The sequence below is a fragment of the Rhamphochromis sp. 'chilingali' genome, assembly GCF_963969265.1.
Source record: "Rhamphochromis sp. 'chilingali' genome assembly, chromosome: 5".
Classification (NCBI taxonomy): Eukaryota; Metazoa; Chordata; class Actinopteri; order Cichliformes; family Cichlidae; genus Rhamphochromis; species Rhamphochromis sp. 'chilingali'.
The window spans coordinates 39,475,737-39,503,261 of record NC_137932.1 but is presented as its reverse complement, the minus strand read 5'-3'; the positions used below and the strand labels follow the sequence as shown (position 1 = coordinate 39,503,261).

Here is a 27,525-nt window from a genome sequence, read left to right as displayed (position 1 = left end):
AATATATAGGTTTTCCAGCTAGTTTAAAAAATAAATGGTCTCATGAGATACCTTATTGTTGTTATAAAGTTAAAAAGAGCAAAAGAAAATCACAATAATCTGCAAAGAATACGTAAGAACCAAATAGCATCCTTTCGGCAATCTTTACGACATTTGCCTCTACTTTCCAGTCTATTCGGTTGCTAGGTGTTTTTTAGCGTCCTGTCTGTGTACTGTTGCTAGCTAATGGCTATCTAACTAATATAAGTTGCAACTGAAGACCACAAATCCTCACAAAAATGGACGGTTCTACGCGTGAGCGCCTCGGAAGTGTCAATGAAATGTATTCACCAAGTACCTGATATACGAACGAGGTAATGATGTTAATGCGCTCTCTTTATGTCGCATAACGTTAATTGATGAGTTAGCTTATTAGCTAGCTTGTGACATCTTGACGCTGTCTCTGATGTCTTACTGTGATGAAAATAATTCACTTTTAAGGCAAATGTGCTTGAATTTTAGATTATAAAGTAAAATCGCCATCAGTTGTATCTTTGTTGATGTTTTTCTCTTTCTGTGTGTGTGTGTGTGTGTTAGTTGCTCAAACCATTGTGCTGTCCAATTCAAACAGACCGCAAAATACTAACTCGGAGCGAAAACGTTATTGAATGAAAGTGGGACTCTTTGCTGCCGGATATTTTAAAGCTTTTCGGTACTCACATGAGTTCCAAGGAGGCAGCCAATATGGGGGACATCTCGGCAAATGAAACCGATCTTCTTGGGATGATTAAGGAGGTAGCACGTTTCTTCTGTAAACTGCCATATGCAAATCGCAGTGAGCATTAATAGAAATGAAGTAATCGCAATGCACAACTTTCATATATAGCGTTTCTACAATAAATTATGCATAGATGATTGAAAGCATACTTACATTCTGCTCTGATTGAGGTGGTATGTCACGTGTGTTTATTTGTATTTTTTTGTTCGTTTCTTTGTAGTACCTCAAATTTGAAGAATTTGAAGAAACTCTTCACAGTTTTGAGAAGGAGTGCAAAAGCAAAGGCAGACTCCTCTCAAAGCCTCGAGGGAATACTCTCAAAGACTCAAAGACACGTGTAATTCAGGTACATTTTGATTTTTCATGGAGGAGTGATGGTAAAAAGTGCAAAAGACTATTTGATTAGAAAATGCTAATTAACATGTAAATATTGCAACCTCAAAGAAAAGTTCAAATTGATGTATTTGTCTGTATTAATTGTAAAGATCTGTAATAGTCATGTACATTGAGACTCAATTATTACTGTGTGATAAACCACAAAAAATGTGACTTTTGTAGAAAGACCTTCTCAGCTCATTTGATGATGGAGACCACAGGGTGTTCTTTGAACTGTGGACAGAGAATATTCCCCACAGAGTTAAAGACACTGATGCTGAGGCCCAGGGACTGGAGTTCTACCTTTACATCCACTTTACAATCTACCCACTGAGGAGGCACCCTGTAGGACATGTATGTATTTACATGTGTATTTACAAGTGTATGTGTCTGTTAATACTTATTTCATTATGTGCTATTTTTCATATGTCCACTAAGCTGCGCCAGAGTCTTATTTTCGCCCTTCTGTGGCAACAATTTTGTGAGTCAATTGGAGTTTGAGTTCATTTATTTATACAGATTTGTAAAAAAACCTTATGCTTCTTTTAGCAAAACATGCAATCATAATTGAAGATGTATTGCGTCTTCTTAAGTGACCCCTTAAGCCAGGGGTGTCCAAACTTTTTTCACTGAGGGCCACATACATAAAAATATTGGAGGGGCTGGGCCACTTACTAGAAATTAGGTATATAACCTTAACTTTACTGTATTAAAGTTAGAAAAATCACTTAAAAGTGGTCAAATGTGTTATATTGTTGAATATAATTAAAGACAAAACTGCCTTCATCACAGCTTTCCATAAATTGATGTTTATTGATTTATTCAGAAAAAGCTTTGGTAGCTCATTCTCAGAACAGCAGCCTCAGATTTCTTCTTAGACAGAAGATTTACAGTCCAGAGAAAAAACAATAAAGGGGAAAATGGGACGGGTACATTTCAAGTTTATTATTTAAGTTATTAGGCTTAGCAAAACATCTATTAACGTCCGTTTGAAACGATGGACGATGGACTGGACTTAATAACAGGAGTCCATATAATTTTAGTAAATTATTCTGGTGAGTATCAGCTGCGCTGGGTATGTAAATCGGGCCATCCAGCTGCAGTGCTGATCGTACGCCACTCCTGGCAAAAATCCAGACAAATGTCACTTGATCAAGGAGCAAATCTGCATCAGATGAGATCAGCTGACTACGTCTGCGTGCGCTGTGCATATAAAGAAAGTGGTGCGCAAAAGCAGGGTAGTGACATAATTGATGCGCATTATTGATATTTGAAGCATGTGTACCTACACATGCATGCTTATTAACACACGGGTACTGTGGAATATATTTTTACTCACATAAAGCGCTCGTGCTCTCGTCCACTCCCCGCAAAAAAATTAGCAGCTGTGCGGTGTCTGTGGCATCGGTGTAAAAATCAAAAGCACAGCTTTATCAGACAGTTGCAGTTTAATGTTGGCTGACGAGTCTTCAATTTGTCGCACAACTGTATTTCTGGACATGCTGACGTTGTTGAAGTTCTGCACTTTTTCCGGATAGGCCTACATTATTTCGGTGACTTTAACGAGGCCGTGTTTTATGAGGTCTCCATCTGAAAAAGGCTTGCCATGTCTTGGGCGACCTCATAGCTGGCTATTGGAGCCTTTTCCTGGACAATTTGAGCACGCAAAAAAATACTGTTGCTGTCCCTGCAGCATAGCTGCCATTTGCTTTAATTTCTGCTCTCGCTCAGCACCAGTGTAAGATGCATAGGCCTGATGTTTGGTTTCATAATGACGTCGTACATTATACTCTTTCATAACTGCCACAGTTTCAGTGCAGATCAAACAGACATACTTCCCCTTGAATTCTTTGAAGAAATATTCACTCTCCCACCGTGTCTGAAATTTTCTGCACTCACTTTCTACCTTTTGCTTCTTTGGTTCTGCCATGTTTAGTAACTTGGGGATAAGTTTTTCTGTGATTTGCCTTTTTGGTGGAGCAACTGCCTTGATCAACAGCAGCTCCCCCTGGTGTTAAAACTAAGAAGTGCAATACACTCAAGAAGTGCGGGCCATATTCTATTCTATTTATAAAATTACTTGCGGGCCAATTAAAAATGGACCGAGTTTGGACACCCCAGCCTTAAGCTTACCTGATTTAGTTATTTATTTTTTTAAATTTTGTTCATGAATTGTTTTTGATGGACATCTCAAATCTACCTCAAGGACCGTGCTGAGTTTGAAGAGAGGGTTTCCTTCTTCAGGCAGTACCTGGAAACTCGAGGAGGAGCTCTGAGCCAGACCACAGAGTTTCTGCCTTACTACGCTTTGCCTTTTGTTCCCAACCCCACTGTCCACCCTTCTTTCAAAGAACTGTTCCAGGTATTACACTTATAGAATATTACCTTGCTTTTAACCATCTAGTACAGTTACTAAGTCACACTGTGAGAATGAACATCACCATACTTCATATTTAACTTCTGTTTCATGTTTTTAGGATTCCTGGATGCCAAAATTGAGAGATAAGCTGGAGCAGTTCCTGTCAGTGATACTTAAGCCATCTAACAGCCCAAGGCTGATGACTTTATATGTATCCTTCTACTGTGCCTCACTAATGAGCCGTTGCTGGGAAAACCATCAGAGTACAGATGTACAAATGGATTTGTCTGTCTTGTTTTGATTTCAGTGAGATGGCATTAGCGACAAATCTGAAACTAATAGAAAATTAACACAATTCATATTTTCATTCATTGCACAAACCCACGTGACAGGTAAACGGTTGTCAAGTAAAACGTAACTTTTGTCAATTAAATTCTCAATTCCAGCTTTTTACATTAACAGATTACTAGGTTAGGTAGTTTAACAGCCTTCAGTGAAACTTATAAAACTTAGCAAACAGTAAAAATCTAGCAATTTCGTTGAAGGCAAGGTATGATGTGTAGAAAATAAACCCACTGAGGAGCAAAAAAACTTGCCTTCTTTAGCTGGACTGCACATTTAAATGTAGAATACATATATGTTCTGTAGGTGAATAAGGAATTCTTTAACAACCAGTCTCTTGTAACATGTTTGATCATGTGACAACCTGAGAGACGTACCACGAAGAGAGATTGACGGGATAGTGAGTTATGTTGAATTAAAAGTCAGTTTCGATTAAAAAATATTCTGGAATTGCCAAAATTTTACTTACTTACTACTTACTGTAAAGTTCCAGTAATTCAACCTGTGAACTTTTTTGAGAGCACAGTCGGAAACACAAAACCCAGCCTAAAAGAGAAAGTTGATAACAACCGTCATGACAACCATTGTCCCCAACTGGGGTTTTAGATTTTATCAAGTTAGCTAATGCACAGAAAGAAACAAAGTTATCCTAACCTCCTCAGAGTAGAAGGGCAGGCAAAGGTAATGGAATTATTGGGATACTGGAAACCCACCACATAGACTTTGCTCAGTACATATTTGTGAAACTAAACTAGCCAACTTTCAAAGCTTTGTAAAATAAAAAGCTATGGGCTGAAAAAAAATGTTTCTAGTGTATACAAAATTAACACGGTTACCAAAAGTGGGAACATTTGAGCATCAGTGTTTTTTGGCTCAGCCAATTAATAACATTTACATGTGCTTACATGACATTTATAGGGTACTTAAGTGAAAGTAGGAACACAACCAATTGTCGTTGTTTGTTGTCTGCTACCTGGGGTGCATGCACATCTGGTATGTTGTAATGTAAAGTCTGTGCTGCTTTCAGGAAAACAGATGTCCGCGTGGACCACGCTCAGCATCTCATGATGAAATTTGCGTGACTTGGACTCAAACCGACAGAGAAAGCATAACTGAGGCTTCAGATATTAATTAGTTCCATCTGCAGTCCTTTTACTAATTATTTCATTTGTATGTAATTCCTGATGAAACCATTAACAAGGGAATAAATACAGGAGAAATGTTTGATTTGTCTCTAAGTATGTGATCTTTAACCAGCTTCATGCAGAAGGAGGGTGGAAGGAGTACTAAAGGTAATTACCCCATCACAGAGTCTACCTTTTCGTGCATTGCAGTTTGCAGTTCTTCACCCCAACAGCTGTTTCTTATTGCCAGTTATTCAGTTTTCTTTCTTTCAACTTTTCATAATCTCAAAGGGAACAAAGGCTCACGGCCACACCTGCTCATTAATCAGTAGTGGTCAACTAATACTACAGATAAAGAAGTCATATCAGCGTCACCCATTATACATCTGTTTGCCAAGGGTTTTTTGCTTGATTCATTTGTATAATGTGGAAAGTATTATTTACGTAATAACACTTACAGAACTCTCACTAATGGATAAAAAACGTTATGTTAAATATTGATAAAGGTTAGTAGAAAAGTCAATGATGAGATTGGTGTTGGAGAGGTTGATTAAAAATGGCATTTCAGAATATTGTTTAATTTTTAAATGAATTTCTTGACATCTGAAAGGATAACAGGCATTTTCACCTAATGCATGTAAGCCAGTGTTGGTTTCTGCAGTCTCCGTCTTTTTCTGTTTGTTTGGGTGAATGCACAGAGGCCACGCAGCAGTTACAGCTCCAGCTGGCTGAATCAGATCGCCGCATCACCAGCTACGTACGGAAGTTCAACAAGATGCAAGCTGACTACCATAACCTGATTGGAATCACTGCTGAGTTGGTCGACTCATTGGAGGCCACAGTCAGCGGAAAGATGGTAGGGCAGGCTAATTGTGGGACAAACAAGCACACATTCTGTCAGACATGCAACAGATACGGAGTCCATAAGTGTGGCACAAGTTAGAAAAGAATGTGTGCACACAGGACAAAAAACCCCAAATTTGCATATTCAAAGTCCAGTGGTGTGCATGCGAGCGCCAACAAGAAATCTTTTGATGCGCAAAATGGATTGAAAATATATATGAAAAGATTTTAATATTTGGAAAACTAGAATACACTTGTAGTACCCTGCTCTTCTCGCACAAACAGTATTTTAAAGCTCAGGGGAACGTGCCTTGTTTTTGCAGATCTCCCCAGAGTACCTGCAGAATGTGTGTGTTCGCCTGTTCAGCAGCCAGATGAGACAGAGTGTGATGCAGAGCACAGACTTCACCAGGCCAGGCACTGTGAGTTGCAGCACACAGTCTTAGCTCTATTCCTTCCCTCTTCTTCACGCCTCAGAATAGTAACAACAACACCTGGCCCCAACTTAATGTGATTTTATTGAAGCATAGAGTATGCATAGCAGACGGTGAGGAGATAAGTGCACTTAAGGAGTGTTTACATTATGTACAAAAAGACATCTTTGTTCCTTTTATGTAAGCTGTCTAGTCATTCTGTTGTGTGCATCCTAGAATGAGTGCTTCCTGGATCCTGGAGTTGAATCAATACAGTCATTGTTGGAAAGTCAAGTGTACACAACACAAATTTCCAATAAGCAGTCACAGACATTTACGTAATCATCTGCCTTGGAAATGTAACTGTGTTTCTCCCATAAAGACGACATTTAAAGGTGTCGAGATGGGTCAGAGTTACATTAAATCTTAAATCCTTGCTGCTGTTATTAAGCCTCTTTTTCTGCCTCTTTTGTGCCACCGATAATCAAAAGGCTGTAGAAAAGCTCCCAACCGACCTAAAAAACTGTCCACAGCTTGACAATCATGCTTGCTGTTAGCGGCCTTCATTGTGGTTTTGACCTCTGGCTTGTGAAATCTTGTTTCTTTCTATTTGAACTGAACAACATTTTTTTCTGTGTTTTGTGTGTGTGGTTTTTTTTTTTTTTTTGCTTGTGTGATGCTTTTGTCCCCAAAGGGATATTACTCTATGAGTCCCTATGATGATGGCTATGTAAGTTTCATATATTTTCATCTTTACATTTTCTTATTGCTCAGGTCCCCAGTTCTCATCTAGCTTCTGCCTCGGTGTCTCCCTTTTCCCTCCTGTTGTTGTCTTTATGTCCTTCATGACCTCCTAACATATTTCTTCATCACACCCTCCTGACTATATGTGCATTCCCGCTAGATTGTCCCAGTTTAAACGTATGTTTGGCTTTATTTGCAGTAAGGACGATGACAGTCATTGTTCCTCAACTCTCATTTTAGCCTTTAGCTCTCAACTTATCTCTCAGTTTCATTTTTCTTCTCTTATGCTTATTGTTATTTTTTGTTTTGTTTTTTAGATTATAGCCATATAAAATGACAGAACAAGAATGGCCATCACAGGGTGCTTTGATTTAAAAGAATTACTCGCATGCTCGGGTTCTCAAACAGGACAGGTTATATTACAGCTATTTGAAAGGCAGCAACAAGAACACTTCATGTAGGATTCTTAACAACCTTAAAAACAGGCACCCAGGGTCAACATATCAAATTTGCTGTTTTTAGGTATAGTTAAACATTAAAAAATGAGCAGCCATAGCTAGTAAACTTTACTTTAAACCACTGTTACGTAGCAGTTTAAAGCTAAGCAGGTCAACATACCTGCTTAGCTTCATAAATTATTTTTGAGGATAGTATTTTTTCTCATTTAGGCTTGCTAGTTTAATGTAAGTGAGTGCAAGGCCATAATTTATCCTCAGTATCAGAGTCTTTGTCTTTGTACATTATCAATCTTTCTTTTATTGCTGTTTGGACCAAGGCATAAAGCCTTGTAGTTAGACAATAGCATCAACAGTCCATGATTTTGGTTGTAACCACAGTGTAAAAACAGATTGAAAAGATGAAAAAACATAAAAAGCATTTCACTTTTATTCAAAGAATATAAAAACTAATCAGGACTCAAAATTTAGATAAAACTTGGACATAAAGTCTTGCTGCAAGCAAGTCTCCCCATTCTGCAGCTATCTTGGTAAAGACTCCAGCCAGTTATTTGGGCAGGTTGAATGACTAAATGAAGGGGGAGAGAGTCATTTTTATTTTCAAGGATCAAAAAAGAACATCTAAAAACTGTGCTAATTCAGTTTAGGGTCGCAGCTTACATTGTTGGTTTAAATATACAGGGTGGGCCATTTATATGGATACACCATAATAACATGGGAATGGTTGGTGATATTAAAGTCCTGTTTGTGGCACATCAGTATATTTGAGGGGGCAAACTCCTCAAGATGGGTGGTGACCATGGTGGCCATTTAGAAGTCGGCCATCTTAGATCTTTTATTTTTCCAATAGGAAGAGGGTCATGTGACACATCAAACTTATTGGTAATGTCACAAGAAAAACAATGGTGTGCTTGGATTCAACGTAACTTTATTCTTTCATGAGTTATTTACAAGTTTCTGACCACTTATAAAATGTGTTCAATGTTCTGCCCATTGTGTTGGATTGTCAATGCAACCCTCTCCCACTCTTCACACACTGATAGCAACACCGCAGAAGAAATGTCAGCACAGGCATCCAGTATCCGTAGTTTCAGGTGCTGCACATCTCGTATCTTCACACCATAGACAATTGCCCCTCACATATACTAATGTGCCACAAACAGGACGTTAACATCACCAACCATTCCCATTTTATTACGGTGTATCCATATAAATGGCCCACCCTGTAGTTGACTAATTTCCACACAGTCGAAATTAGTCGTTTTAAAAATTAGCTTGTATGCGCTTCAATGCAAACACTAGATTTCAGGTTCAACATATAATTGGCTCTTTGGTGGGATTGACTGAACACCTCCATCTTTGTCTTTGCAGAAACCTGGATTTCTGTTCTGTCAGAAAGAAAGAAAGTGTACTTTATTGGTCCCCGTGGGGAAAATCCCTCTCTGCATTTAACCCATTCACTCAGTGAAGCAGTGGGCAGCCACTGGGCGCCCGGGGAGCAGTGTGTAGGGACGGTACCTTGCTCAGGGGTACCTCAGGGTAGTTGTTCAGGGGAATCGAACCCCCGACCTTCCGATCATGGGGCCACCACTCTACCTACTGAGCTATCCCTGCCCTGACAACAGTCAGCCGTCTGCTGTTGTCAGAAGTACCTTTGTTTAGCTTTATGGTTCTCTTCTTACTAAGCAGCATATTTGATTGTCGCTTTAAATATGACCTTCTGGTTGGGAAAGAAGCCAGGTATCACTGTTCTGTTCTTTTTCTTTGTTTGTTTTAGTGTGCCAGACAAGGCGATACCTCCGTTTACACGGATCAGTGTTCTCCTCCTCCTCCTCCTTAGATTTGATTTCAGGGGTTTTCAAAATACCCTCAGAGTAAAAACTTTAATAGTCAGTTTCACCTTACTTTACACACAACAACAACACCTCGGTGATCAAGTTTTTGTTTCTTCTCCTGGGTCAAAGTGGGGGTCTTTCACTTGTTAGATGTCAGTCGCTACACTCTGGAGCCATCTAAAAAAAACCACAGATGGACTAATGTGTGACAAATGCAGAAGTATTAGCCTACCCTTTCTGGTACTGTTTCTTGGCCTCTTACTGCATAGATAATATTGCCAAACACTGCAATACTGTATGTCCCAGTACTCAGCATGTACCACACGCATGATGATGTATGCATGTCTTAAAAACTACTAATGACATATTTACACATTAGCTAACTTGATTATCTTAGATTGGATGGACCAGATGGTAAGAGTAACATATGGTTAATGTTGCATGTGGTATGTTTTGCACACTTTAAAGTGATAAATAAAGTCAGATTGTAAAAAAATACCCTGCATTAAAGATCCTCCTTTTTTTCTTCTCATTATCTCTGTTTTTTTTCCTCTGCCTTCTCTTGTAGGCTTCCTCTATGCTACGAGCGTCCATTGCACCACAGTAAGTCTTCGTTTGGAAGAAATCATTTTTGTACCAATCATACAGTTTCATTAAACCCAAATAAAACAAGGCTGCTATCTCGTTTCTCTTTAAATCACCAGGAGACCAAAGGATGTGCCAATGTTGCCCTCGTTAGACTATGAGAAGCTTAAGAAAGACCTCATCGAAGGCTCAGAGAGACTTCAGTCTCTGCTACTTCAGGCAATGCGATGGGTGAGAGTATTCTGTTTATTATCTCCAGCCTTCTCCTTAGTGATAAGATGTCTCGTATTTATCTGATCATCAGCCTTCCTTGTGACTTTGTTTGGCTCCAACACTCGCTTATAACTTAAGATCAGTGTATTTATCCATCTTCATCCTCAGAGAGTAGAATGCGTTAAGTACAGTTTTAATTTGGGGCGTCCAGAAACTTGGGCAGTTTGTGAACCTGGACAAAAGAAGAGTGGCACTTATATTTACTTGGACTAGACTTTTGAGTGCTGATTGTTGGATCTGTTTCTAATGTCTTTTTAGAGACTCACCCGCTCACTCCCTGGTGAACAGAGAGATACTGTGCTTCAGGCTTACATCAGCAATGATCTTCTGGAGTGCTACAGTACTAAAGAGGTGGGGTTATAGCTTCACTATCATGCATGTTAACACTACAAAATTCATTCAGAGGGCCTGTTAATTAACTTGTGAACGTGCAAATTGAAAAACACGCCGTAAATAAAAGAATCGTAGAAATGTGGTGCTTCCAGACAATTTTAAACCAACACTTAGAACATAACTCGCTCCCAAAAAGGTTATGTTATCCTTACAAGGTGACTTTCATGACAAAGCTGGAGGATAGGGAAAAGGCAATCAAACTTGTAAACACATTTTTTGACAGATTTCTAAAATATCACAGTCTTCTTGTTTTTATTCTAGACTGTCTAATCTGTCAATTTGTTTAGCTCTGTAGGTCATATATTTAAATTTAGAGGAAGAAAATCATTGTTTATGATCTTAACATTATCAAATATTTAGTAATTATTTTATATTAAGAGATCATTTGAACCCAATGGTGAGTCATTTAGAAATGGTTCCCAGTCTCAGAATAAGCACTTTCCTCTGAGAAGCTCAGATTGTGTCCCAAACTTTACCCTCGTGAAAGACTTTTGACACACTTTGTTCTTTTTTTTCTTTTCTCTCGTCATTTTCTTTTCACCTAGCCTTTAGCTTCAGGTGCTATGCTGAATACAATCTCTTTAGAGTGAATAACCCTTTCATAAATGCTTTCAATCTTTGTACTCCTGTGTATGTTTCAAGGTTTTCTAGGTATATCTAAGTGACTCTGCAATCATTTAAGGTGACTGTTGTTGAGATTTAGTGCTATATAAATAAAATTAAATTCTATAGCAACGCTGGAAGACTCTGCATTTAACTGAGGTGTTGGTCAGCGTACATAAATATGATGCCTTTCATTTTAAAGTGTTGCAAAAATGAACATTAAGGAAGGACACATTTAAAAAGATGCTACTTCTCAAATAAGTTACATTGTGTTTTATGTTTAAATTCATAGTCCTTGTCTCTAAGAAATTTCACTCTTCAAAAAATGGTGAGTGGAAAAACTCACAGTGCACAACTTGCCCTACATTTGTTTGTTTCCTTAGAAAACTGTGCTTCATTTAATGAGATCAACAAACGAGATTGTCCGTCAATACATGGCTCGTCTCATCAATGCATTTGCTTCCCTTGCAGAGGGTAAGTTTAAAGCTGCCATTAGAGCTCATTAGGCATCATCATTTACTTTGTAAGTTGATTCCTGATGGTTTGACCTTACTGGCTTTCCGTTTTGAAGAAAAACTATTAATGATGCTCCACAAAGCTAAACAGTAACTGTAGACAGCATTTTGTAAAAAGGAGACTTTAGAATGGCTGTGAATGCTTTCAAGATGTTCCTTTGATATTTATTACAGGTCGTGTTTACCTCTCCCAAATCCCCATTCTTCTGAAACATCTGACAGAAACACTCAGAAAGGAAGAAAAAGAATCTCTTACTCGCGAAAATGTCCTTGTGGCTCTGCAGAAACTCAGCCTCAGGTAGTTTTTAAAATTACTAAGGTTTTCTAAATCCTTTCTTATCTTGATTAATGTTTTTTAAATGAATATGTCACAATTTTTGTCCTTTTGACAAGCATGAATATTTGACCTTACATCATGTCTCGCCTGTTAGGAGGAGTCAGCAGACAGCCATGATTGCAGATGATCTGATTGGCTGGCTAGTGGATGAGCTCCAGGACTCAGACTGCCTCAGTGACTACAACCTGGAGTATTCTGCAGCTTTGCTTATGAACCTGTGTTTGCGAACAAAGGGTAAACATAAAAACATGCAGAACATAAATGTAGCTCAATAATGCGAACACCAGACGGGCGGCATGGACACCGGCGTTTGTGAATGCGATAACACAAGAATGAGGTGACGTAGGAGCTTCAAACTGATACCACAGATGCACTTACTAAAAATCCGATGTATCAACAAGTTCCACTTTCAGTGACCGCATCACGTTCTGTAAAAATCTTGTGAACGTGATAACTTGAGAACATGGAGATGTAGGATTTTGAAATTGATAGGTGTGTCTGCTAGGAGGCTGAGAGGCAGCTCTGGCCATTGGCAAATATATTTTTATTTTGCCAAGAAAATGGGAAATGGGTACTGTTTGTGAATGACATCAGTAACCAACTAAAGACTGAACTGAAGAAATAGGAACAAATTATGCTAATAACTAAATCCCTCAAAGTAGAATTTACAGTTGCCAAGTTGTCTTTATGCGTGAATGGTTCATAGGTCAGTGTTTAAGTGGCTTCACCAACAAATCAAAAAATCGCAAGGTATAAAGACTGGTCTTTATACCTTACTATAAAGTAAATAAAATAACAATCTCACTCTGTGGAAGCAAAAATGTGATAAACAAATAAAGGAAGGTGAGAGGGAGAGCTGGCTCAAGGCTTTTACAGGGCATTAAAGAATAAACACATTTCTTTTTAAGCCTTACTGTAGGAAACCTTTTTCTGATCAGTTGACTTTTGACCCAGGCTTACAATTTCCTTATTGTCTTTCATCCATGTTAAACAATAATTGGCTTTATTTTATTTACTACGCTATGCTACTATGCTATATTTACTTTAAGACTGGTGTTGATTTTCTGTGTGCTTTTTTGTGTCTTTGTTTTTTTTCACTGTCCGTGAATAATTTCCAAGTCAAATAAGTCTTCTCAAACACACCATGGGTTATACTATAACGTTCATTCATAGAGCTTATTAATAGTCCATGCTATCATGAAAATCAGAACGACCTTGTTTCACGCCACAACGAGTCAAGGTCTAGGTTTGTTCCTGTTCTTTCTTTCTTTTCTTTTTCTTTTTTTTTGCTGATACACTAAGGTTAATTATTGCCTAAGTTTGCATTGAAAGCAAACGTTTAGCTTTTCGGTCCTTCTGAATACATGTTTTCACTGCACTCTTGTTTTTACAATTATTTGTCTTCCATTTACGTCATATCTAGGATGTATCGCTTTCAGACGCTCCCTCTTTCCTTTTCTTTTTTCCCAAAACATGTTTTTATTATATGCTGTACTTCTGTTCAATGTAGAATGCCACAATGAAATACTGTCCCACATTTGATTTATCAGTAATTGTATTGTCTTACACGGATAAGTACTGGGAAGTCATTAACCGGATTTATATGTATTAAATCAAATAAGAGTCCCATCATATTGCACACAGAAAAAGCGTTGCTAAATTTGTGTGCTGGATGGTTGTCTTTTTACAGGAAAAAGGAAGTGTGCAGAAAACGCCAAGCATGTGCTAAAAGTTTTGACTGATCTCCTTGGACATGAGAACCACGAGGTGATATACACATCTACCAACACACAGCACAGAAGTTGCATGCACAGTGGTTGCAGTGTGCAAGCAAAACAGATTTCTCGTGGTTGAAACTGATACAGGCTACACAACAAACAGTGTGTACTGCATGCAATAGGTGGAAAGTGCAGAATTAATGCCATTAAAGGATAGAAAATGACACGAGTTGCTAGCATATCATAAACTAAAACCGCCAACATTCATAAATTAACAGTCTCTCTACTGTTATGTTACACTGTGTAATTATGTCCCTTGAAATGTCTTGCAGTCTTGGCATGAGTGAGCCATGACTGCAGGAACATCAATAAAACATAGAAAGCACAGAGTTCATTGATTTTACTTATCGTTAGCTTCATAGCATAAGTGCCTAAGTCAATGACTTAGGCACTTATGCTATGAAGCTAACGTTATGTTAGCGGTCAGGTTGTTAAAAAAAAAAAAAAAAAGCTTATCCACAGCACAAACATTAGTTCCTCTTTGTGGGCACACATCTCTAATTGCTGTATTTGAGACCATAGAGATAGAGGTTGTGTTTGTCTGTGTCACTTTCAGATTTGGCCATATGTGAATGGAGCTCTTTACAGCATCCTGTGCATTCCCTCTGTGCGACAGGAAGCAAGAGAGATGGTGAGATAGCAGTTTGCATTTTGCAGTTTGCATGTCTCTTCCTCTTCACTTTCCTCAGGTGTTCATTTAATAGGCAGAGAAAGTTGTAAATGGAAGTGTAGTTAAAATGTGGAGTTGCAATCACAAAAAGTATAAAAGATGGACGCAGCTTCCAGGTCTGCAAACTGAAGTCAATGCGATCAGCGAGACCTTTAAAACATACTTTCTTTTAAAGTGGGGAACCCTGGGTCAGCACACCTTAATCAACCTTAATCGTTTTATCATTTCAAAAATGAGGATTATCTAGTGTATTGACTAACAAATTTTAGCTAATTAGTTAGCCATTTTTTTCATCAGAACCAATTATAAAAGGCCAAAATGGACACGGATGCAATCTCAGTGTTTTTAAATTAGTTTTCAGAAAGCAACGAGTGACATCACAGTGTCACCTAGGTATGTTCATCTTTCACATGCCTTGGCCAAATATGCTTTGGCCAAATATTGTTTTTTATATATATATATATATATATATATATATATATATATATACTGTAATTTTATACTTGCATACAAATTTTTTGAATGTTTTGTGTGTCTTTCCCTCATGTGTGAAGAGCGTTGAAGAGATTCTCCGCTGCTACATCAAAGAGGAGAACCCAAACCTTAACAGACAGATTGAATTCATCATTAAACAGCTAAACTCAGGTTAGTGAAATTTACTGTTAAACACGTAGATGATAAACTGGTAGTCCAAAAGTAAGCGACTCAAGCAATGCAGGAAAAACAAAATATGTAAATATGAAACTTGATATCTTACATTTCCTGTTTCAGATCCCCAGTTTTCATAACATTAGTTATCATTTGAAACTATAGTTTTTTTATGAAGTATAATTTTGGAAAATCTGCTGGCTTTTTAATCCCCCCCCCCCCCCCCCCCCCCCCCCCCCCCCAGCTGAAGAGGAAGGACCAGAGTCTGATGATGAGGAGGAAGAGGATGACAATGACGTAAGGCCGCCTGATAAACATCAATGTGCTGGTGTTTTCCATCATCATATTAAATGCCTGTTTACAAATTAATTCAACAAAACCACTGAACCATAAATAACTGGCTCATATCAAAAGAACTAAACAAAGAAAATAAAGTATGAGGGGGAATGATGGACTTAAAAAGTTAAAATGTAAATGAATTACAGGAGTTTCCTGGGGTGTGTGTGTATGTGTGTGTGTATAAGCACATATTCCATTCTCTTCCTGTTCCCATGAGAGTTCCTTGAGTGTGAGTGCCCTTGCCCTGTAATCTCGAATTAGGTGTTTTTTTGTTTATATTTTTTGTTTTTTTTTATAGCTGCTATCCGTTTCCCTGCCCACAATGGTGAACTGATACGTACTGTACATACCTGTTTCTGAGTGGCAGTCTCAAAACTACAGAATACACTGGTCCCTTGTCAGAGCCTTGTGGAATGGTACCAAGCATTGTATTAATTTTTAAAATTAAAACTTAATGGGTGAGAGTTAATTTTTAGTCAGTCTGAGGAAGTTACGCTTTGCCAATGTAACCCGGTAAAAATCGACCTGCAGCAACCCTGTGGGTGTTTTATATAATGCTGCTTAATGCTTAAACATAAATTAAGTGCATGTGCGGACAATATGCATTTTTGACACTGCACACAAATTCTTTCTCAAGTGATTTATTGTCTTTGCATTGTGACAGGAAGATTTAATGGAGATCGACATTGATAAAGAGGAAGTTCTTCAGCCACAGCACAGGGAACTGTCTGGGGAAAGCCTGCTCACCACTGAGTACCTGGGAGTAAGAGCAAAACACACATTTTCACCATAAACATATTGTTTGTAGCTAAGAAGACGCAGAGTTCAAATTTTGACACTAATCAAGAATAATATAATTTCAACTTTAAGTTATTTTATTTTCAACTTTAATTTATATATTTATCTTTATCTTATTCTTCCCAGTTAAATTTACCCTTCATTCTAATTTGTGTTGTACAGTTATTTCATTTTTAACCTTAATTTATATTTTATTCCTTCCTAGTTAAATTTACCCTTTTTAATTTTTCATATTTATTTCCTATCTTATTCATAGCCTTTTCCTTTTTTGTTCTCTTTAGGTCACGAGCAGTTGTCCAAGCATTTCACTACATATCGTACTGTGTATGACTGTGTACGTGACAAATAAAATTTGAATTTGAATGTATTACGGGCAAGTTGCAAAGTAGCTTGTAAATTTTGTTTATTGCACCAATAACAGGATATGACATTATCACAGCGTGCACTGAACTTTAGACGGTGCATAGGTCTGTGCATTCACAGAATTGTAATTATTTGGCTATTTAGTTCATAAATGCTAGCATGAAATATATTTTACCTCATGATTAGATAAGGTACCGCACACATCGCTGCCTCTTTGTGGTGATGGCTTTTGATATCTCAGGTGCTGGCCTGTTAGTTTTTTAGGGATCTGTTTTATGTGGCTATGAGTTCATGACCGGCCAATACGCCGGACAGAACACAGTCAGGTTTACAGTGAGAAAAAGTTACGTGTAATCTCTCTTTTCCCTGTTAACACTTTTTTCCATGATGGAAATTTGTTTGGTATGTTACTGTTTTATTGTGTGTGTGGCTGTGTAGATCATGACCAACATGACAAAAGTGAAAAGGAAGCCAACCCCTCTACCACAGCCAGCTGCTGATGAGCCGCTACAGCGGCCAGTCACCCCTAGTTCTCATCGTAATATCGGCGTGGGGTAAGTTAAATTACCAAACGGTGTCATAAGATCCAAACTGAAGTTCACTCTTAAGCTAAAACAGTTCTTTGTGGTGTCTGTGGGACCATAAAATGTGTAAGACATGAGAAACTGTGCAGCGGCAGCCTCTCTTTAAGTGATTTACAAACCACCATAAACATTGGTCCTTAGATCTCAGATACCGGTCTTCAGGCCTCATTTCTTTAAAGGCTGATCACTTCACAGTAGTCCATAGATTTTATGAGCTGACTAATCTGTAGCTTGTGTAGATAATTGTGCCACCATTTGTTTAGGATACATAGATAACGACGTTCCTCTTGCCGCTAAAACTCTGAAAATACAAAAATGTTTCAAATGTATTTTGATGTTTTTCTTTGCAAAGCGTAAACTTTGAAGAGATGAGTCAGCCGCAGTAGACTAGAACTGGAGTGCCTGCATACCATTGCTGTAAAGCATCTTGTTTGGTCTTGACAAGGTAATTTCCTTGTTCTGAGCACCAACCTAGAGAAACAGGCCTAACCTTGTATTTAACAGTTTAAATAATTAACTGTTAGAGAACTGTACAAATATGGAGAACTAGCACTGATGAAAGTCAGTGGAATCATCAAAATAAATTGTTTTTTCAAGTTAAAAGCCATCTTGCTTACACCAACATCCTCATGGAAGTTCTTAATGTGAGATTGTGTTCGTGTTATGTGTAGTGATTATCGACCCGCCAGTCGGGGAGGCGAGACCAGCAGAGACACAGAATACAGACAGAAGAGCGGGGAAGGAAGCCTGCCACACTCTCGATACAACTCACGACCTCCTACACGCTCCGGCAGTCGGCCGAGCACCACAGACTCCCTACGCCAAAGCATCGGTGGGTGACTCAACTTTCAGAGTTTCAGATGTAATTTAGGAGTAGCGGTAGAATTTCAAAAGAGTAAAATAATAACTCTTTGACCGTGTCTAACAGCCGTGGCTGTAAATCAGATGTTTGCGCTCAGATTACTCACACTTAGTAGAAGCTCTGTGCATTTTTGTGGAAAAATCTTTAATTTCCCTTCTACCTGCTGCTTTTTATTTGGTGTGTTAGATGTATTTGATGTGGTGCCCAGTGTCCACAAGCAACAAAAGATAGTTCCAGAGAATGAAGTTCCTGCAACTTCCTCACAAACCATAAGGGATAAAGACTTAGCAGAATAGAATAGAATAGAATAGAATAGAATAGAATAGCCTTTTATTGTCACTGTACATGTACAGTGAAACTGTGGGTGCCTGAAATACAAATATAAATAGTACGACAGCAGGAATGAATAGTAGACAAGAGGAGTATATACAAAACAGGAGGGAGGCACACATTAGAGGACAGATTTCAAAGTGCTCAGTCTGAGTATGTGTGTGAGTGGCCGGAGTGATGAGAGTTACTCAGACCATGGCTCAGATCGGTGGGTGGGCACCAGAAGGCTAATGACCTTAGTTTGATGGTATCAAGTGTGCTTGTGTGTTTGATAGTGTTCAGCTGTCCATCTACTTTTTTTTTAGTTTTTTAAAGTTATGACCTTTGTTTCCATTTGAAGGTCTGACATTTTGGTTGATTCTAAAATTGGTCTTTTGACACTCTTAATTTATTCCCACTCAGACTCAGAGTGTGGGCAGTTGTCCCAGGAGTCAGAATTGGACAGGCAGTATGAAGGTAGAGCCAGAAAAGGATGTTCCCAGGAGGACCACAACGGACACTCTGCCAGGTATACTGACACACAAATGTAAACTGAGCGCGCTCATGTTCATATTTTATGTATAACATGGCTGTTTGTGTTGAATTTTACTGCAGTTCTTTGAATAAAAAGGCAACAGTTTAACGACAGTCAAAGTTAATCAGGTTGAGGTTTTTGATCAGAGTTTGAATGTAAACAGTCACAGAGAGACTATAAAAACTGTTTAGACTCATTTTTTTTCTAGTGCAATCATACATGGAAATACAGTATGAAAGGCAAAAACAGACCATCTTTCTTCTTCAACTGAGAGTGAACTCTCCTTTTTGTAATCGCTCTAAGCAGACTTCAGGAATAGTTGTCCAAGCATCCGAAAGGACATTTCAAAGCTCTTCTCGGGATAATCCCAGACTGCTTCATTAATGTTGAGTTTCGATCTCTGAGGAGGCCAATCCATGACTTAATATTCATTTCTGTTATGTGTTTTTTCTATCCAGATGTGCTTTTAACATTTTGGCAGTGTTTTTATTATTATTGTCATGCTAAAAAATGAAGCTGTTGCTAATCGGATGCTTTCTAGATGGTAAAATCTGACTGTGCTTTTCTGAGTTCATAATTCCATCTGTTTTAATAAGATCATCCAACACAGCTGGATGAACCCCAAACCATGGCGCAGCCAAGCAGAAGATGTTCACTGTTGTTCCTTTCTTCTGACCTCCTCTGCACATATCGATGGAAATGTGAACAGTTTCACTTTGGATTTTCACTCTATCAGATTTGTTTACACTGATTTTTCCCAAAAAGCTGTTAGCTCTCTGCAGATGATGTTTGTGCTGCTAAAATCCTATTTTTAATATTTTACTTTTTATTCTCTTTGATTGATCGATTGAAAATGACAGAAAGAGCAGCCAATAAAATAACAGATAACAAGATGATTAAAAAAAAACAAAAAACATTTAAACTTTTGCAGTTTCAACATAACAAAAAAAAATCACTCAAAAAGCAAACATTTGGGCACTTCACACTCTCTGTATTTATAGAGAAATATATACTATATATGTACTAAATATATACAAACTAAATTTACATTTAAAATAAAGTTATTGAGCCAACAATAACATGTTAAAATATTCTTGGCTTAATTTTTCCTGAGAACTAGAACCAGACCTGATCTGATGCTGTTAAGGAATGAGCACAAAAAACAACCACCACATAACTGGAGAGATTCCTGTAAGAGTGTGTGTGTGTGTGTGTGTGTGTGTGTGTGTGTGTGTGTGTGTGTGTGTGTGTGTGTGTGTGTGTGTGTGTGTGTGTGTGTGTGTGTGTGTATAAAGATTTGGCAAGAATGTTGCTGAACACCGATAGGTGACTCAGCACTGCCAAGCTGGTCTGTGAGACTGTGACATGCGTTTAAACGAGCAGTGCCCACAAAGAGACCCATTCAATCGAACCTCCCCTGCTTCTCTTCTCCTTTAAATCCCAGAGGAACTTGACTCCTGAAACCCACCCACAATAATGAGTCCCAGGAAACTGCTTCAGTAGTCCCTCGCCTCCCCCACACCTCACCCCCCAGGAACGTAAAACACCTCTACAATACAGCCTGGTTGAGTCTGACTTCGGTAGCCTCGTTTCACCCCAGTTTGGAAAGCAAGACTTTTATAGTGAGATGAAATGGCCATTCATATTGAGCTGAAGAGAATCTTAGCAACACGGTGGTTTGGCAAATGCCAAAAGAGCAGATGTGTGTGTTTGCAATTGTTTTTAGACTAATGAACTGATTCCCTAAGACAGAGTAACACCTGCTGGAGAGTCAGGCTGTCTTCCACTCACACTTTGTCAGAAATCGGGACTCAGACTCGAGACTTGTTAAAAAGAATTTTAGGGACTGATGAAAAGTTATGTAAAATGTGTACCCATTTCATTTTGCTTCTGAACAGAGCTCAACATGCAAGGATAGCACCTCCACCCATTTTTACGGGAATACAATACACTGTAACTGTCATGATTAGGCACAAGAAACTCAAAACACTGGGTCACCGACCCAGGACCGTGACAGTAACGCTTAGTTATACCAGATTTTATCAGAGATATTGGAGCCAATGTGACTACCCTGAACAGAAACCAGAATGAAATCGATCCATTTGATAAGTGTGAGCTTGCTCAACAGGATGTAGGTCGCTTAGCTCTTTCCTGATAAGAACCTTAGAGGAGGTTGTGAATGGACGCTGAAGACATTTATTCACTCGTGACCCTGTTTCTCAGACACCATAAAGAAGGTGCACAAAGAAAATTAGGTATAAAAAAAAAAGAAAATGTCTAATTTGAATGGAAGGAAGGCATTTTAAATATGTTCTAATGTTATATTAGTGTTTAACACTGATTGTCTAAAAATGACTAAACGATTGTCTTGTCTGTTGTCCAAATAGACCTAAAAATTAATAATTGCTCCTCAATTATTAAAAACTTTTCTTATTTTTATGGAAACCACCGTGACCCTACGTGTGTTTAGGCTTTAGAGAAAGGGAAAACAGGAAAGTTAACACTAATGAGGATTTACTGATGCATGTCCAGTCAGAACGTGCCCTGTTGTAATATTCATACATATAAAGTATGACAGAGAAAAACTCTGTCATGCCATGTGTGACTTTATTGCTGTGCCTATCTCCCATTTTCCTTGCAAAATATACAGAAATGAGGGGTTGCAAGACTTTTGCACAGTCTTACAGATCACGTTCCTAACTTAACTGTTAAATATTCCCATCCTACCAGTTTCAGGGGTTTTTTCTGTTTTATCCTTCTTTGTATGATTATCATGGTATTTATAGTGACTCATTTAATTGGCAGATTGTTGTTAATGCTTTCTTTCTTTCTTTCTTTCTTTCTTTCTTTCTTTCTTTCTTTCTTTCTTTCTTTCTTTCTTTCTTTCTTTCTTTCTTTCTTTCTTTTTTTTTTTTACCAAAAACAGATTATATTCTTTTTTGTTTTTGTTTTTGTCCCTGTCAGCAGAAATGATTATATCCCTGCAATTGCAAGTAAGCCCAAGATTCCCCGTTCACCTGACACAGCAACCAACCAGAACAGTGCTCACCGGGGTAGAGGCCTGGCCCTGGCTCCCCAGTTCTCACAGTCTGAGCCGCAGCAGAGCAGCCGGCCTGTCTCTGCCAGCTCCACAGGAGGAGGCGGGAATGGAAGTAAGCGTATGCTAAGAGCGGGAAATCAACACCAGTCTGGCAGATTTTGGCCCCATCTGGTTACTTCATCTACTCTGCCAACCACTCTAGATGGTGGCCAGCACTGATTTGAATGTTCAGTGACTCTCAGAAAAGAGTTGCTGTAGATGCACTTTAAGCAATAGTATATTGCATTTTTAAAACCGATACAGATATGTGGCGATTAAAAAATCTGACATATCAGCCCAGATTTTTTTTTTCTTGCAAACACAGGAATCATAACCATATTTCCCTAACATTTATTATCTGTACTTATTTTCCACCCTTAGTAAGATAAGCTGACAAAAAGAATCGGTCAGTTTTTGTTAGCCAATCTGCAGTCCTAACCCTGCAGTGCAATCTGAAACAAATTCCCAACATCAATACTTACAGCATGGTTGAATGGTGTTCCTGTCTTCTCTTTATTACTAAAATGTTTACTTATCGGCTGTTATAAATATCAATACCAGTATACTTGCAGATGGCTGATATCGACCAGTATATCAGCACAACACTACTTATTTGAGTCTTATTGAGCATGCATTTTCAGTTTATGATGGAAAACAGTACTTGGAGATGTGCAAAGCAGCCGGAATTTGTATCTGTATTTGTATTTGTTGAGGAGGGAAAAGTATTTGTATTTTTATTCGAGTAAAATTCAAAATAAGCGTAAAAATCCATTTTTTTTGCGTTACACTTCTAACAAACGTTATAGTGTAAGTATTCTTTAATTATATACATTATAATAATTATGGATATGCAATATTAGTTGATGTTTTACCATAAATCCAGCAATAAACATGTCACAAGGAACGTCATTGAAAAGAAAATAACATAAGAGCCATTGGCTGTTATGTTATTTATGTTATTGCCAGATGGCTCAGCAGCAGCAATACTCTTTTATTCGGTTCCGCAAATCCATGTGGGGAGTTTCAGCTACGTTAATAAGTGACAACTACACAAGGATTGTTTTAACCTTTTAACGATCTTCACAAAAGTTATATACTGCCTCTGGAACTCAGTTAAGGTACAAAAAAAATCCATCCATCCATCCATCTTCTTCTGCTTTATCGGGGCCGGGTCGCGGGGGCAGCAGCCTAAGCAGAGAAGCCCAGACCTCCCTCTCCCCAGTCACCTCCTCCAGCTTAGCCGGAGGAACACCAAGGTGTTCCCAGGGCAGCCGAGAGATATAATCTCTCCAGCGTGTCCTGGGTCTGCCCTGGGACATGCCCGGAACACCTCACCCAGGAGGCGCCCAGGAGGCATCCTTGTCAGATGCCCGAACCACCTCGGCTGGCTCCCTTCAATGTGGAGCAGCAGCGGCTCTACTCTGAGCCCCTCCCAGATGGCTGAACTTCTCACCATCTATCTCTAAGGGAGAGGCCAGCCACCCTTCGGAGGAAGCTCATTTCCGCTGCTTGTATCTGCGATCTCGTTCTTTCGGTCACTACCCACAGCTCGTGGCCATAGGTGAGGGTAGGGACGTAGATCGACTGGTAAATTGAGAGCTTCGCTTTTACACTCGGCTCCCTCTTCACCACAATGGACCGGTGCAGCGTCCGCATCACTGCGGCTGCAGCACCAATCCGTCTGTCGATCTCCGGCTCCCTTCTCCCATCACTCGCGAACAAGAACCCGAGATACTTGAACTCCTCCACTTGGAGCAGGAACTCATCCCCGACCCGGAGTGGGCACTCCACCCTTTTCCGGCTGAGAACCATGGCCTCAGATTTGGAGGTGCAAAAAAATCAATTCAACAAAATCCTGATGCAGTTCACTGTTTTTTGGCTCAGCAGAGCCGTCTCTGTTGCTGTGTGGAGCAGCCTGTGTCACTCACCTCTTCGACACGTCACTCACTCATCCGGTCATGTTCTGCGGTCTCATAAGGAAACTCAGCTTTTTGATTTAAAGTTTTTCCTTGTTTCCGAATACAAATATTTTTTAAAGTATTTGTTCGAAATAATTATTCGTAAAAAACACGTTATTTGTGCCTTATATAAATGATGAAAGCATTAACCGGTGACTGTCATGGAGTTGTAGCACCCCACACAACCAAACATGTAGAGCATTGTGAATTATTTACTGCTTGATTAAATCTCTGCCACACAATCACCAAATATTTGTGTAACATCAGTTTTACATTTCATATATCAACACAACCATGCATGTCAGGAAACTCCTGGGTGTGTGGGTGTTCCCAGGCCTGAAAATCCAGTTTTTCATGCCGTACTTACTTACCAAGACAACAGCAACACAATGGCTAAAGGAAATTAACTGTAAAAATGTTGCACTGGTTCCCAGCAACTTTTGCTTCAGTTCCACTAAGGATATTCACTTGCCACTCTTTCATTTCTTACCAGTCTCTGCCAGAAGTCTCTATATAATAAAATATGCCCCTTTTTTAAGACTTTCCTTATAAATCTGCATTAATGTTTTTCCCGTTATGGCCAGCGACACAAAGTAGTCTGAATCATAAGTCGGCTTATCATGCAGAACGTAACAATGGCTATAAACAAAAAACACAGTAAGCACTTATTGGGAAAATGAAAATTGGGAAAATCTAATTGAGTTAGCTTTTATTGGAGGCACTGCACTGTCAGGCCTGATATTGGGTCCATTTTTATTTGCTGTCAACTTCATGTCTTACACACAGAACTGGAGTCAGCGCAGAGATGATCTGGTGCTCTTAGTTGGCCGATAACATCTCTCCATGCTCTCATGCATCCTAATTGCATTTCATGAGCGATTACCTCCGGCTCTTCCGATGGGTGCCCTTACCACGAAGTTTGTAATGGCACCTATTAGCTACTCAAAGCCACCGCATCCTTCTGTGAGTGTGTTGTACTTCTGAGGTCTGGCGAATATCAGATGTTTGTCACTTAATCACATCTCATCTTGAAGGGCAATAAGCAAACAGACATGCTATATAAAATAACCTGTATTGTATAGTAAGCTTTTTGGCATGTTTCAAGCTATTGTCGGGGGGGGTGGTTCAGTGATCTGTGTAATAACAAGCACACATTTGAGCAAGATTCCCCTCAGGCTAATGGCTTTTTTGTTTGTTTTGTTTTTTCTAGCATACATATCTGCTGTGACTGAGTGAAAGGCTCCCTTGGGTAAAGAAAAGATGTTTGTGTGGCTTAACAGGCCACCCACTTAGCAAGTAGAGACAAGGATAGGAGTTTCTGCTGAGCCATAATGTTAAGAGCAGAGTTCTTACAATTTTATGATTTCTAATAAGTTTTTATTTTTGCTTAGTTTGGGATTTTTATTTTTAATTCACTTTAGTTTCAGTTGGTTTCCAGAGCCGGTTTGTCCATTTCAGTTCAGTTTTTATTGGTTTTAGTCTTTTTAATTACTGTTGTATGACCGGCAGGTGTCAGAGGAAATATTTAGAGCAATCACAGTAGATAATACAATAAAAACCTTGAACGTTTTGAAAGCAGTTGACTCACAGTCTTTGAGTCTCAGTAAGTGTGTCCATCAAAGCCTCATCAGGCAAGTTGTAACAAAATGATATTAAACTAACAACTAAAACGTCCACTGTGTCCCTTTCATTTTGGTTAACTCAAATAAAGTGTTTATTTTTAGTTAACCATAATAACCTCGGTTACGTGTTTGGAAAATGTCCTAGCCAATTGAGAACCAGAGAAGCTGAAGAAGCAGCACTGTCCTTTTTATTTTTTAAATAGGTCTGGATTAAATCTTTCATTTAAATATGCTATTTCTTACACAGTGACAGGAGCTTAACAACTACGTTTTGTATACATTGGTGACAAAGCAGCTTAATTTTGTTCTCATTTTATTGATGAATTAAATCTGATTGTCCTCCGCTTTCTCTCCCTCTTACCCCCTTTCATCAACCTATCAACCTTTCTTCCTTCCCCTCTCCCTCTGTCTTCAGGCAGGCAATCAAAGAGGAGGTGAGGAGGGAGCTGTCACCACGAGGTAGCACTATCTTCCCAGGAGCATCGGGCTTCCTGTAACATCATCCAACCAGGTTACGATCAGGGTCAAACAGAGACGGTCGAGGCTTAGTGGCAAGAGGAGGAGCAGGACTGGGTGGAACAATGTCTATGATTGTGGTTCTGCATTTAGGGTTTTTTTTTCTCTCTTTTCGCCCTTCGGCTTCAGCGCAGACTACTTCTGTAACCTGATATGACGTTAGACAATAAACACAACCCACAGTCATGCGACTCTGGGCACCTGACAGTCTCTGTTGGCCCTGAGTTTCTGCAGTTTCTACTCAAGGTGATACAAAATGTGTGCGACACCCTCCAACTACGGCAGAATTTATTTGTAACAAGATTCAGGTGTTTTAACTCCGAAGTCTAGTATCGCTCTGAGTTGGGGCAGAATATGATAACGCTCCTCTCTCTTGCTCTCACTCAATCCTACTTGCTTACTTGGCATGTTCATTACTTGAGTGGGGATTGCCCAAGATGCCTCTTTTTGTGGATAACTTTCATCATTTCGGACATGAGCTCAAGATTTTAGATCAAACACAGCCAGGGCTGTGAGAGGGAGGAGGATTGGAGCTTAAAAATTACAGCAGAGACATTTTTATCTCTTAAACGCGATTGCAAAGAGCAGTACAAGAGCCGGTACTGAAAGTTCTCATCTCGAATTTGTAAATCAATAATCGTCGTGAATTTCACAATGTGCTGTATTGATTTTTAACTATGGTGGAAGATGTCTGTCCACATGAATAAATTATTATACGAGCTGTATTTCAAATGTAAAACATTGCCACAAATGCATAGCTCTTTGTGGCAGCTCCTGTTTCGCAGATGCGAAAAAAGATTGTACAAGAAAGAGCTAGAGCCCTAGTATGACTGTGCATGTTTTTAAATGATATCCAGAACTTTTTACTTTCAACACACAGGTAGCATGTACACTATAATTGAGGGGGGAAAAAACAACTTGAATTTGTGTTAATGTCGTAAATTCAGCTTTAGTTGCTTGTCTATTTGCACCGTTTGCCTGTGTGGTTATGTGTATTTATGGTGAGACATTTCTGTTGCAGTGCATTTTTACTGTTGATATTCTTTCAAGCAGTTATAAATAAATGTGTGACGAGTCAGCAGTTTGCAAAATCACTCCAGTGCTTCTTTTACTTGCCATTTTTTTCTCCATTGCTTTAAATTCAGTTCAGTTTATTTAAACAGCATCAGCTCACAGCAGCAGTCACCTCAATGTGCTTTATAGTGTAAGGTAAAGATGCTACAGTAATAGAGAGAAACCCCAACAATGAGACAGACCCCCTATGAGCAAGCACTTGGTGACAGTGGGAAGGAAAAAAACCCTTTTAACAGGAAGAAACCTCCAGAGATCTACCATGACTGGTTGAGGGTTAAGGGGAGGCATATGGGGAAATTGCTTCCCATCGGGCTGCTGTTATTGGCAGTCATTTATATCAAACATGTGACTGTAAGAGCTCTTGTGAGTCATTCCTGCCAGACAGTGTTCTGTTGCCTCCTGAGCTGCTGTCCTCTCCAAACCCTATTTTTAAGCCT

The 27,525-nt window shown here is 39.0% G+C and overlaps 1 protein-coding gene across 4 annotated transcripts; it reads left to right on the top strand.

The window, feature by feature from the left end:
- Positions 1 to 156: 156 nt before the first annotated feature.
- On the top strand, positions 157 to 27,098 carry armc9 (armadillo repeat containing 9). Of its 4 annotated transcripts, none has more exons than XM_080883252.1 (26): positions 158 to 353; positions 611 to 774; positions 978 to 1,103; positions 1,316 to 1,486; positions 3,339 to 3,494; positions 3,610 to 3,702; positions 5,101 to 5,125; positions 5,656 to 5,813; positions 6,124 to 6,222; positions 6,908 to 6,943; positions 9,816 to 9,850; positions 9,952 to 10,063; positions 10,364 to 10,456; positions 11,485 to 11,575; positions 11,791 to 11,914; positions 12,048 to 12,187; positions 13,644 to 13,720; positions 14,288 to 14,362; positions 14,956 to 15,046; positions 15,294 to 15,346; positions 16,053 to 16,151; positions 16,988 to 17,103; positions 17,805 to 17,965; positions 18,728 to 18,833; positions 21,804 to 21,991; positions 25,914 to 27,098. In XM_080883252.1, exons 2-26 carry the CDS (start codon positions 700 to 702, stop codon positions 25,934 to 25,936), a joined length of 2,523 nt encoding a protein of 840 aa, XP_080739378.1. In that variant the 5' UTR covers positions 158 to 353; positions 611 to 699; the 3' UTR covers positions 25,937 to 27,098. The 4 variants fall into 4 exon arrangements, with proteins under 4 accessions (XP_080739380.1, XP_080739378.1, XP_080739377.1 ...); XM_080883251.1 differs by having other exon boundaries at positions 159 to 353; positions 577 to 774; XM_080883253.1 differs by having other exon boundaries at positions 162 to 353; positions 577 to 774; positions 21,807 to 21,991.
- The last annotated feature ends 427 nt before the right edge of the window (positions 27,099 to 27,525 follow it).